At 55.6% G+C, this 13123-nt stretch overlaps 1 protein-coding gene across 1 annotated transcript; it reads left to right on the forward strand.

The window, feature by feature from the left end:
• The first annotated feature begins 7672 nt into the window (after nt 1–7672).
• LOC143219704 (uncharacterized) lies at nt 7673–8326 on the forward strand. The gene has a single exon (XM_076445576.1). The coding sequence runs from the start codon at nt 7673–7675 to the stop codon at nt 8324–8326; it is 654 nt and encodes a 217-aa protein (XP_076301691.1).
• The last annotated feature ends 4797 nt before the right edge of the window (nt 8327–13123 follow it).

The raw sequence follows: 13123 nt of genomic DNA on the forward strand, positions 1-13123 counted from the left end.
AGTTTTTCTCCAGATAAACATACATAACTGTTTAGGTTAGTTTAGGGCCCAAACGTACACACGACCAACTGGTCGTTGACAAAATACGAATGTTCACTTGAAGGGTACTGACAAGTACCACCCGTCATTGCAGGGCTATATAAGCCCTTACATTTCTACTCTCGTGGGCTAGTACTGTCGTAATCACGAATAGTGTCGCGTCGTGCTGCATCTCGGAAGTCAACTACCAGTGAGATCGGACGTTCGTTCCTTTTGAATCAAAGTTTAACCGTACAGATTCCGCGAGTTCGGTCCAAAATCTGTTAGGCAGTGACAAGGTTGCTCCGAGTCCCCCGCATTGCCAGTGCGTCAACACCGTGCGTCTTAGCTTAGGTAATATCACCTTTCAATTTCTTTCCTATTCTAAATTCAGTTCATTCGCGACACAAATACACTTGTAGAACGAAACTCTATAGTAAGAATATATTTGTCTTCTTTCATAATTAACTCAAATTCATTAAACCCATAATTATCGTCCAATATCCTAACCAAGTAATTGAACGTCCCCACATGATACAATCTTACCGCTCGGATTGTATCAATTAAATTATACTAGTTACGAGGCTTACTAATTATCCTAGCAATTCTCTGATTAACCATCAGGTTCTTTCGCGACATTCCAATTGTCCGAACAGAGATTTATCCAACCTAGCGGCTCCCCAGTTTTGCATTGGGTTCGTCCGCATCCTAACAGCTCCCTGATTTCGCATCAGGTTCGTCTGTGCTATTATACAACCTCCTAGCAGCTCCCCGGTTTTGCATCGGGTTCGTCTGCGTTTGACTCCATTCCTAGAGGCTCCCTGACTTCGCGTCAGGTTCGTCCTCGCTGTCAATAATCCTAGCGGCTCCCCAATTTCGCATTGGGTTCGTCCGCGTTCCTTAACTAACAAATTTATATCATATTCCTAGGGTAATAACCCTTCGCCGGCCACTCGTGCTGCTCGCGGCCCTGGCTCGTAACAAAATCAATTTTAGTAAAAGCTAATTAGGCAAAATTATTTAAAATGCAAATACAAGTAGGCTACCAAAAAAAAGGGGAATACTTTATTATAGCTAGGTTAGGTTAACTCAAAAAAGAGAGCGACAAAATTTAAACATAGGTAAAGTAGATTAGGATGAAGTATAAAACGCGAGATGAGGACAAAACGAGGAAAAGCGACCTGAGATTTCAAATAAAGGAAAGCCAGGCAATAGGGGTGTGGTGTGTGTGTCTTTCCTCCTTCCCACATGATCTAGGGAACCAGGAGGCATCGTCCACGCCCAGTCCATAAGGTAAGTGACGAACAGACTGAGGAACGGTCACAACGCTAACAACGCAGAGACCTGAGACGCAGTAAAATCTAGATAGGCAAAAATATTTAAAATACAAATGCAAGTAGGCTACAAAAATTAGTTAGGTAAAAGTTGTAAAATAAAGCAGAAATATATTCGACTGATCTATTTTGAAGAGAAAATTTAAAATCAACTTTAGTAAAATCTAGTTAGGCAATAATCTTTAAAATACAAATACAAGTAGGCTCCGAAAAATCAGTTAGGTAAAAGCTGTAAAATAAAGCAGAAATGCGACTGATCCATCTTGAAGAGAAAATTTTAAAATCAATTTTAGCAAAATCTAATAAGGCAAAGCTAGGTACACTGTGATTACAAGTAACCAAAATTAGACAGGTAAAAGCAAAAAATATATATACTCGACTCGACTTTGATCTATTTTGGAAATAAAATTTAAAAACTGGTTAGGCAATATCATTTAAAATGCAAATACATACAAGTAGGCTACCAAAAAAAAAAAAATGATTAGTCTGGTAAAAGTTGTAAAATAAAGCAGAATATATATATTCGTCGGAAAATTAAAAAAAACAATTTTAGTAAAATCTAGCTAGGCAATAATATTTAAAATGCAAATACAAGTAGGCCACCAAAAATTAATTAGGTAAAAGTTGTAAATGAAATAGAAATGCAACTGATCTATCTCGAAAAGAAAAATTTAAAATCAATTTTTGTAAAATCTAACATAAACAAACACCCTGGAAAAGGTGGTAAAAGTTCCGAAACAGTCCGCCGCTGGCCGGGGACGATGACCATAGATCGAGACATGCTCCTAGCGAGTATGCGGATCACCCCGCCGGGGACACTCTCGACCCATGTTTCCGGAAAACGGACGGGACTGGGCGAAGGTGGCGGCGGGGTCCATATGGGTCACTAACCCGTAAGGGACACAAATCAAGGTGGTATACGACCCTGTACGGCAAGTGACATGTCACGAGCCAACCAGTGTGTCAATAAACCGTAAAACCTCAGGCGGTGGCCAATATACACAAACAAACACCCTGGAAAAGGTGGTAAAAGTTCCGAAACAGTCCGCCGCGGGCCGGGGACGATGACCATAGATCGAGACATGCTTCTAGCGAGTATGCGGATCACCCCGCCGGGGACACCCTCGACCCATGTTCCCGGAAAACGGACGGGACTGGGCGAAGGTGGCGGCAGGGTCCATATGAGACACTAACCCGTAAGGGACACAAATCAAGGTGGTATACGACCCTGTACGGCAAGTGACATGTCACGAGCCAACCAGTGTGTCAATAAACCGTAAAACCTCAGGCGGTGGCCAATATACACAAACAAACACCCTGGAAAAGGTGGAAAAAAGTTCCAAACCTATGGTAACAGGGTAAAATGTTCCAATAAACCTCCTAAAGGTAAGTGGGCGTAAATAGCCGTGAACCTCTCGACTTTTCACCCCGTCGAGACCACCCTCGACCCACGATCCGAGAACCTGGACGGGGCTGGGCACGCGCAGTGACGGGGACCGTGCGTGGCGCTGACTCCTAAGGAGCCGAACAACAGGGTGGTATACGGCCCTGTGCGACAAGTGTGAAACACAAGTCAATCAGCGGACCAAAAAGCCGTAAAACCCACGGGTCCAAACCCAAACCACAAATAAAACCCATGGTAACAGGGTAAAATGTTCCAATAAACCTCCTAAAGGTAAATGGGCGTAAATAGCCGTGAACCGCTCGACTTTTCGGGAGACTGCGGGGATGCAACTACAGGTGCGATCCCGCTCGATCAAACGTCGGTCGAGAGCGGAACACGGTGCCCAACCCAGCCCGCTTGCGAAATGCTCGCGGACCAAATTCAGTCGTAAAAGTACGACAAACAGGCTACGCACATCCCCCGAGCTGGGTTTGACTCGTGAAAACGGGCATGGCGGCTCGGGCGCGACCCCATCGAGGGCCGACATGAGGGATGCGCACTACACACCTAAATCCTGGCACCGTTCTCGGAGCCGCAGCGGCGGTAGGACCTTAAGAGCGGTGCGGCCGTGGGGTGGTGACCCACGGAACGAATCTCATCCGGGAGTAGGTGAGCAAGTCCAGGGGTTAAAACGCGAGAGGGGAAGAGGGCTGTAGTTCTGCTAGAGAACAGTATGCCTATACCACGGATCGTGCCGAGGGACGCTGATACCAAGGTTACCAGTAGCGTCTGGGCCGGGGTTTCGGCTAAGTCGGTGTTCCCGAAGTATTGTTTCCATTTCCCGTGAGTTTGATCAGACAGAGGCACCCATGCCTGGAAATTAGCCAGGATTAGCCATACAGTGGATAGCCACCGACGGCATGGAGTACTCGACCAGACACGCGATTCTCCTCAACCGAATAGGTTAGCTAATCAAATCACTTTCCGTCACCTCCACACCCGAGATCTATCAATGTAGCACAACCCGCGACCTCACACACAAATCGACAGGGACGACATGGGTAAACAGTTAGAACTGGGGGTAATCTCCGGACAGCCGGATTTAGGTTCGCGCGAACATACAAACTAGCTGGACTTGCTCACTGTTTGAGCCCTGGAGAGAAAGGGGGGCAATGTAAGCAGGATAGCTAACCGTCATGAGGGGACCGGTTTGCCCGACGACATACCCACATAGCACAAATCTTAGGTAGCATGGCCCGGTCCCTAGATGATTGACGATCCGTCCTACGTCGGCTTCGGTAGCATGTTGGACCGCGTGCCTAAAAAGCTAGAACCAACGCAAGGACGTAGACATTTGCCCGGTAATGCGTCGCCCCAGACAGACTTGGGGTAGTAAAGGTACACATAGTGGCCTCAATGCCTTGCTACCAGAACCGTCTGGTTGTCCGGGACGTATTTTACTAACTAACTAACTAACTAACTAGGTTAGGTTAGGTTAGGTTAGGTTAAGAGTTCGGGGGGACCTAGGGATATGGGGCTCTCCAATGGTGACTCTGATCTATTGGAGGGTATGACTACAGTGGTGGTGGTCCATATCCTAAATCCTCTTGCTCCACCTCCACGTGGTGGTCCCTGGGGCACACTGCGGTGTGTGCTAACGGAGCGAGGGGTTACACAGGCACTCCCCGCTCTTTTTACTGCGTGCCTGTCACGCAGAAGGGCAGTGCCGGTGTACTGAGTGAATGTGTATGTACGCATGTGTGTGTGAATGTGGCTGCGGCCGGTGCACGGTGGATATTCCCCGTAGACTAACCAAGGGAGGAGTAGTAGCCTCCCGACCGGGGCTGGGAGATATGTTAGTACCTGACCTCTGTGTGTGGCAACACGCACATGTTTAACGTGGAAGAACCGCTACTTCCAGCTGGCTGGAGCCTAGCCGGGGGTTGAAGCCGTGTTAACTGGGCGCAGAAATGGAGGATTACCTGGCCAGTATTTCCTCATGCTGTTCAACAGCCTGTGCCTTGGGGGGCAAACCAGCGCACCGTCTAGCCTGAAGTTGGAGCAATATCCGGTTCGGATCCGGTGCGCTCCTTCAATAGGGGTGACGTAAAACCTTTAGCATTTTATTTTAACCTTTTGTAGAGTCTTGTTTTCCCATGTCGATAGGCTTGGCCAGCTGACAAGTCGCTTCTCGGCTTCGACATGGTTTAATTAGGGTGCTTTATCGGCGGGGAAGTGCCCCTATGCGCTAGGGGTCCCATGATGGGCGAACCGTCGTTAGATTTAACGAAATTTTGCCATGGAAGGCCTTATTAAAAAAACAAATTGTGGGATGGAGGAGGGAGAGGAGGGGTCTCCCGGTAGGGGGAGACCAAGGACGCGTTCAAGTCCTCGCGTCTTGGTGGAGAGGTACTTGGGGCCTCTTGGCACTGAGGCGACGAAAAAGGACGCGCCGACGACGAGGTCCATTCGGGGTACCTCGGCGTCGAGTATGGAAGGGTCGGTCCGATCCGTCCTGGTGGGGGAGGGAGACGAACCGGGGCCGTCTTTCGGCCCGATGGATGACGATAGGGCGTCGATGAAATCCCAGGCGTCATCGCGGACGTCAGGGAAGCGTCCCGCGTCGTCCATCGTGATGGGGGACTCCGATGAGGAGGGGACGAAGAGGCCCCGTGGCAAGGGCGCGCCCTCCGTACAGGAGCGCCAGCTCGATCTGCGGGACCTTCCCCCGGCGAAATTGCCGCTGAGGTGGTGGCCGCTGGCCGATTGGTCGAGGCCACCGCCCTCAAAAGCGGCAATCTAAAGGGCACTGCGGTCCGGGCACTTAAGGATGCGGCCCGGCTGGTCGAGGCGGGAATGAGGGAGCTGGTGAGTAGGGGGTGGCAGGGAGCCTCCTCCTCCACTTCCGGTGGTGGTGGCGCCCCCTCTGGAGAGGGTGCGGATAAGTTGCCTGTAGCCCCCTGGGCAAGCGTCCAGGCGGAAAACCGCGCCCTCAGAGGGGAAAACGCTGCGCTGAAGCGCGAGTTGAGGGGTGTTAGAGACACCCTGGCCGTCCTCAAGACGGAGCTGATGGCGGTGAAGCAGCGGCAGGCTGTGCCCATGCCCTTGCCTGGTGCATCTCCGCTGCCGCTCCACCCCGGGGCGGTTGACCCCTCGGATAAGGCGCCGCTGCCCTCTTCGTCGGGGCCGGCGCCGACCAGGGAGGCGGTCCTTCTGGCCCGTATCGGGGCCCTCATGGACGCCAAATTAATGGCGCTCCGCGAGGAGTTCCGTTCGGTGTCCGGGGACCGGTACCCCCCATCGACGGCGGGGACCCGCTCAAAGATCCCTGCCCCGTCTTCTTCTTCCGATGGTCCCCGGCCCCTCGACTTTGTCCCTCCTGTTGGGGGACCGGAAGCGGAGACGACGACGAAGAAGAAGAAGAAGGGGGGACAGGGGGATGCCAAGGCCTCCCCCACCCCCCTGAGCACTCGTGAAGGTGCACCGCTGCCCCCTAAGGAGGGAACTTGGTCAGAGGTGGTGGGGAGAAAGGAGAGGCGGAAGGCCAAGGCCACATCCGCCCAATCCGCGGCTCCCGCCCCTAAGGGCGGGACTGGGCATGCGACGAAGGCGCCTCCTCGAGTAGCGGCCCCTCCCCGTTCCGCAGCAGTGACGATCACCGTCCCGGAGGGGAGTAAGGCCACCTATGAGGAGGCCATACGCAGGGCTCGTCAGGGCGTCGATCTCAGCGCCCTGGGTATCGAGACCCTGCAGTGGAAGCGGGCAGTCACCGGGGGCCTGATCATTCAGGTATCCGGTGCCGATGGGGGCGCGAAGGCGGATGCCCTCGCCGCCGAGATGACTTCGGCTCTGAGGGGTATGGAGGTGAGGGTCGCCAGGCCCGTCAAAAAGGCGGAGTTCCGTCTGACCGGCCTGGACCTCTCGGTAACTCCTCAGGAGGTAGTCGGGGCGGTGGCGAGAGCCGGGGGCTGCACCCCCGAGTCCGTGAAGGTCGGGACCATCAAGATCCCGACCGGAGGACTCGGCACCATTTGGGTGCAGTGCCCGGCAGTGGCGGCCTTGGCCATTATAAGGGTGGGATGGACCCTCGCGAGGGTGGTCGTCTTGGCCGCCCGCCCGTTGCAGTGTTTCCGCTGTCTCGCCCTCGGGCATGTGAGGCAGCGGTGTACCGCGGAAGTAGACCGGAGCGGCCACTGCTACCGGTGCGGGGATCCGTCCCACCGTGCAGCCGCTTGCCAGTCCGCCCCCCGCTGCGTAGTGTGCGCGGGGGCGGGCAGGCCCGCGAATCATAAAGCGGGGAGCAAGGCGTGCTCCCCGCCTTCGAAAAAGAAGGGGTCCAAGGGGGGCGGCGGTGTGGCGCCGTCCTCCAAGGACAAGGACATGGAGGTGGAGCCGACTCAGGGCGTAGGGGGGAACTCTGCTTCCCCTGCCGTCAATGAGTCGGCTGGGACGGGAGTATCCGCGTGCTCAACGTAATGGCTACTACGGCTCGCGGATGTTCCCAGGTGGTTCTCCAGGCCAACCTCAATAATTGCCGCCGGGCACAGGACCTGATGGTCCAACGCCTGGCGGAGCTCGAGGTTGGCCTGGCAGTTGCCGCGGAGCCCTACGAAGTCCCCGACCATCCACAATGGTTCGGGGATCTGGAGACTTCCGTGGCGATTTGGGTTCGCCAGTCGGCGAGGTTGCCCCCTTTCTCCGGGGTCGAACGTAGTCGGGGGGCGGTGTTGGTTAAGTGGGGAAGACTGCTAGTCGCCGGGTGCTACTGTTCGCCGAATTGTGGCTCCGCCGAATTCGAGGCGTATTTGGACCGGTTGAGGGACATGGTGACCCCTCATTTAACCGGTCCGGTGTTGGTCCTGGGGGACCTCAACGCGCGTTCTACCAGTTGGGGCAACCCCAGGACGGAGCTCGAGGCGGAATCCTAGAGGACTGGATGGAGGGGCTGGAGCTCCGGCTGCTAAACCGGGGCTCCGTGCCGACGTGCGTGAGGTGGAATGGTTGGTCGGTAGTGGACGTTTCACTCGCGACCGCTTCCGCCTCGCGCCGAGTGTCAAATTGGCGGGTCTGGGAGGGGGAAACCCTCTCGGACCACAGCTACGTCATGATGGACGTGGCTGTGGATTCGGACCCGCCGGCGGACACGCCCCTCCTCCGGCGAAGTAGCGCCCTTTCGGCGCCCAGAGGGGCGACGAAGCGGCTAGACGGGGACCTGCTGAGGGCCGTGATTATCGGCTCCGCCTGGCCTCCGGCCAGGGAGCGCGGACCAGAAGAGGGGGCGGCATGGTTCCGGGGCGCGTTGCAGATGATCTGCGACGCAGCGATGCCCCGGGTTAGAGCCTGCCCCCCGCGAAAGTCCGTGTACTGGTGGTCGGGCGAGTTGGCCGAGCTTCGCAGCTTAGCCGGTCAAGCCCGCCGCCGGTACGTCCGTGCTCGGCGCCGCCATTTCCTCGGCGGCGACTCGGAGTCGACGGTGGACGGGCTGTACAGGGAGTACAGATCGTCCGCCGAGGCCCTCAAGCACGCGATTACCGCGGCCAAGGCCAAGGCCTGGAGCGAGCTCTTGCTTACGCTCCGCGACGATCCGTAGGGGCGCCCATATAGAATGGTGCTTGGGAAGCTCCGTCCCAGGGCGCCCCCTGTCGCGGAGACGATGGAACCGGAGTTCTTTGGGGCGCGTCGTTGACACCCTCTTCCCCCCCAATAATAATGGTGGTGAGGGGAGTGGTGAGCGCGCCCCGGTGCCGGCCAATGATTGGTCGGACGAACTCCGGGTCTCAGATTGGGAGCTCGACCAGGCCATCCAGGAGCGCCGGGCTAGGGGCAAGAAAGCCCCCGGCCCCGATGGCGTTCCTGGCGATTTAATGGCCTCGGCGCTAAAGGCCCTCGCCCCGGCTTACAGGAGCATCTTGGATGCGTGCCTGAGTCGGGGAGTCTTCCCCAAGTGTTGGAAGGAGGCGATCCTCGTCCTCCTCCACAAGGATGGTAAGCCCGCAGAGTCTCCCTCTGCTTACCGGCCGATATGTTTACTCGACGAGGCGGGCAAGCTGTTCGAAAGAATAATTGCCGCCCGCCTCCGAGAGCACCTTTCGCGGAGTGATTCCGGGTTGAGCGACGGACAGTTTGGGTTCCGGAGGGGGCGCTCAACGATAGATGCGTTGGAGCATCTGCGTCTCCTCCGGGAAAGTGCCTTCGCTCGGGACAGGGTGTTGATCGCCGTGTCATTGGACATCTCCAATGCGTTCAACACCCTGCCCTGGAAGGAGATAGAGGACGCCCTAGAGCATTTCCGGGTTCCCCTCTATCTCCGGGAAGTGCTCCGGGACTACCTCCGCGAGAGGGAGGTGTATATTGCCGGCCGGTATGGGGCGTACCTGAGGGAGATATGCCGCGGGGTTCCACAGGGGTCGATCCTCGGACCGCTCCTGTGGATCCTAGCATTCGACGCGGTTCTGCGGGTCTCCCTCCCCCCCGGCACGGGTGTCATATGCTATGCGGACGACAACCTGCCCTACGCCGAGGGGAGGACCTGGGAGGAGGCGGGACGCCTCATCGAGTCCGCCCTGGACTGCGTGGTTGGACGGATCCGGGGGATGGGGCTTGTCGTGGCCGCCGCAAAGACCGAGGCCATATGGTTGTACCAACCATCTCGGACGCGGCGGCCGCCCCAAGGATTCCGGATCCGGGTCGTGGATACCCTCGTCGAGGTCGGGCCCACCATGAAGTATCTGGGCCTGACCATCGACGGTCGCTGGCGTTTCGAACAGCATTTCGAACTACTGGCCCCCCGACTCGAAAAGACAGCGACCGCGCTTTCGCGGTTGCTGCCCAATATCGGGGGGCCGCAGTTGAGTGTACGCCGCCTCTACATAGGAGTGGTGCGGAGCATTGCCCTGTATGGGGCACCCGTGTGGCACCGCTCGCTTGAGGCCAGCCGACGCAGCGTCGCGCACTTGGAGAGAGTGCGGCGTCGGCTGTCCCTGCGGGCCATACGGGGATACCGCACCGTCTCGACAGAGGTGGCGGGCCTCCTGGCCGTGGTTCCTCCCTTCCATCTGGTGGCGGCGGAGCGGGCGATCGTATACCGGATCGCCTGCGAATCCCGCCGCCCCCCTGGGGAGGAGCTGACGGCCGCGGAGGAGGAGCAGTTCGAAGTGCGGAGACGCCAGGCCCGTGCGGACGTGTTCGAGCGATGGAGACGCCTGCTTGCGTCCTCGACGCGTCCGACAGTTCGGGCCCTCCTGCCCATGTTCGATACATGGTGCGAGAGGCGAGTGGGGTTGACCTTCCGCTTCACGCAGGTGCTCACCGGACACGGCTGTTTCGGTGAGTATCTGGAAAGGATGGGGCGGCAGCCAGCGGCGCAGTGCCACCACTGCGGCGAGGAGGTGGACACGGCGCAACACACACTCGAGGAGTGCCAGGCATGGGCCGGACCGCGCCGTGTCCTTAGAGCCGCGGTGGAAGGGTGGGACCTCTCGCTCCTGGTCTTGTTCGACCACTTGACCGGGAGCCAGAGGTCGTGGAAAGGGGTCGCCTCCTTCTGCGAGACAGTAATGTCCCAGAAGCAGGAGGCCGAGCGGGCCCGGGAAAGAGACCCGGGCTCCGCGAGGAGGAGGATGGCGCGGGGACGTCCCCCGCGCCGTCGTGTGCAGCCCCTCCCTTCAGGGAGAAGAGGGAGGGCGACGGGGTCGGGTGATGCGGCGCGGGGGACGTCTCCCCGCGACGCAGCGGGTCCCCCGAGTGGTGTGACGGGGACTGGGGGGAGGGCGCGGGGAGTTTACCCCTCTCCGCGTCAATTAATGCCTCCCCCTCCCGGGGGGGCTGGGGTCCCTTTGGCGGTGCGCGGAGTTCGCACCCCGCGCCGTCGTGTGCCCCCGCGTAGGGGGGCGGTGGATGGAGGGGCCGGGGGAGTGAGCTGACCCCGGTCCCCGGGGGGGAGTTAATCTCCCCCCGAGTTGGCCCGGCACCCCGAGACGATAGTGGAGGGGTGCCGGCCACCCCCCGGACGCTAGTTCCGGGGGAGGGCGCGTGGGGGGTGGGGTGGGGAGGGTCGGGGCGTCCGGATGCGCCTCCGACGACCCTTTCTAACCGGTGTCGGCGGCTTCCTGCCTTGGCCGGGCGAGGACCCTCGGGTCCACCGCTCGAGCAGGGCAGAAAGGCTCCGGGAGCTGTGGGTGGACCGAGCTGGGGCTCGGGAAGCCCAATCCGAAGGCTCCAGGGATGGGGACACCGGGCGGGTCCCTCCGCCCGGGGTCCGGTTAGAGTAGGCATGGGGGGAGCTAACCCCTCCCCTCGGGATGGATGTGAGCTGGGAAGTGTCCTGTTGAATACTCGCGTGATCCAGGCACTTCCCATGTAGTTTAGGGCGGGCGTGTGGTTTTAGTGGGTACTCTGGGGGAGGGGACCGGCGAGCCTTGTTGGCTCGGCGATCCCCTCCTCGAGGGAGCCCCACATAACCCCGGCTCCCCCCAGGGGTGTCGGGGTGTGCGTAACGCATTTCCACACGTTAAAAAAAAAAAAAAAAAAAGGTTTGCGACCGGAATCGTTCGACCACTCCGTATGCGAGTCCCGCTCATAAACGAGTCATCGCTCGTCGCAAGTTATGATGCGACGTAAGAGTTGTTTAATATCTTCACCAAGAAATCTGATACAAACGCTAACGCGATATTCCAGATCATCAGTATCTGGCACGTAATGATAACCCACGGGCCTCTTCTTCAGGTATCCAATGAGCTTTAAACGCTGACGCACAGTTGTGCGACCGATCCCGAAGATGGAGGCCAACTCGGTTAACCCTATGTGGGGCGCCTGGGTAACGATCGACCGCAGAAAATTTAGATCCAGGTCCCCGATTTTGGGACGCCCGAGGCGGGGGGCGATTGCACGTATTCGTTCGCGCGTGAAGTGTTCAGGTAATACCTGTAATAAGAGAGATTAGTAGACTTGAATGCAATGTAGAATCACATAGAAGAGATACTCACACGGGGGGATCGCGGAGTGACGCCCGAACTCCCGGGCTCCTGAAAATCCTTGCGATGATGAGCCATAACGTGTATGTAACTAGAAAAGAAATAGGAATTAGTAATAGAGAATAGGCGAACAAGATATAAGAATAATAATTGGATGCATAATTGAATGGTCATAGGAGCTAGATATTCTTAGTTGGCTAAAAAAGAAAGGTTCTAACCAAGGCTAAGGGAAACGAAATCTTAGTGAAATGACAGTATGACTAAACGTGAATGAGATTCAAAATATGAATAAGTACGGTAAACACGGAAGGCGAACAAAACACTCGAAGCAAGCTTAGGATAGCGTGTACCATGCAAGATAAGTGAGCGCGCAGTTACCGATGGTAAACGGATAAAACAGAGCACTCTGCCAAGTCGTAAGATGGCGGACGCATATAGCGAGGACTAACAGAAAGTGTTAAATCTGTACATATTAAGAAAAGGAAAGAGAGTTGAGACCGGTCATTTCGGCTAGCCGAGTTTATCGAGGTAATTGGTGAACTGATGAGGAAATTTGCGAGTTTTTCGGCCTAATTTACGCATATAGACGCTTTTTAAAATCCAAATATTTTCGAAAATTATTAACAGGTGGAAAAGATCCAGAATAGAAATTAAACAAGATTAGGTCCTATGTCAGGTTCAATTATGACCAGCGGTTTAAGAGATATGTGCGAATTAAGTAAAAGCCTGGAGAGAGAAAGTAGTACTCGTAATAACGTACGAGGCAAGGAAAGAAATGCTTGTTAAGCCAGCGACGCGGCGCTAGAAGATGCGAGCCAGGCAAGAGGATACTCCTGTACGACGGTACAGAGAAGTTTAAAAGATTAGTTTGGTCTAGCACTAGTAATTGTAGGGTTCGATAGGGATGAAATCTGAATAATATAAACTGTAAACGGGGAGGATCTCATGGACGCGGGAGGTGAGAGGATTACCAATATTTTTGGTTTCTTAGAAGATACCCCGCGTTACATGAGATCTTTACCCGTAAGATTGTGCAGCTGTAGAATAAGACCAGAAATCTACTTCGGGAAATAGGTGGTGAGGAAGTCCAATGTAACGTACCAGTTAGGTGGACATAGAATAATGTATACAAGCAAGGGGAGTTAGTAATAGTAGGGTTCGATAGGGATGAAGTCTGATTAATTTAAACTGTAAACGGGGAGGATCTCATGGACGCGGGAAGTGAGAAGGATTACCAATTATTTTGGTTTCTTAGAAGAGACCCCGCGTTAAGTGAGATCTTTACCCGTAAGATTATTCAGCTGTAGAATAAGAGCAGAAATCTACTTCGGGAAATAAATTTTGAGGAAGTCCAATCTAACGTTCGGAGAATATAAGATTCCAGTTAGGTGTACAAAGAATAATGTGTACAAATA

The sequence above is a fragment of the Lasioglossum baleicum genome, unplaced genomic scaffold (assembly GCF_051020765.1).
Source record: "Lasioglossum baleicum unplaced genomic scaffold, iyLasBale1 scaffold0059, whole genome shotgun sequence".
NCBI classification, from domain to species: Eukaryota; Metazoa; Arthropoda; class Insecta; order Hymenoptera; family Halictidae; genus Lasioglossum; species Lasioglossum baleicum.

Bases quoted from the DNA above. Each gene is read 5' to 3' on its own strand.
- LOC143219704 (XM_076445576.1), top strand. From the start codon at position 7,673: ATGGAGGGGCTGGAGCTCCGGCTGCTAAACCGGGGCTCCGTGCCGACG.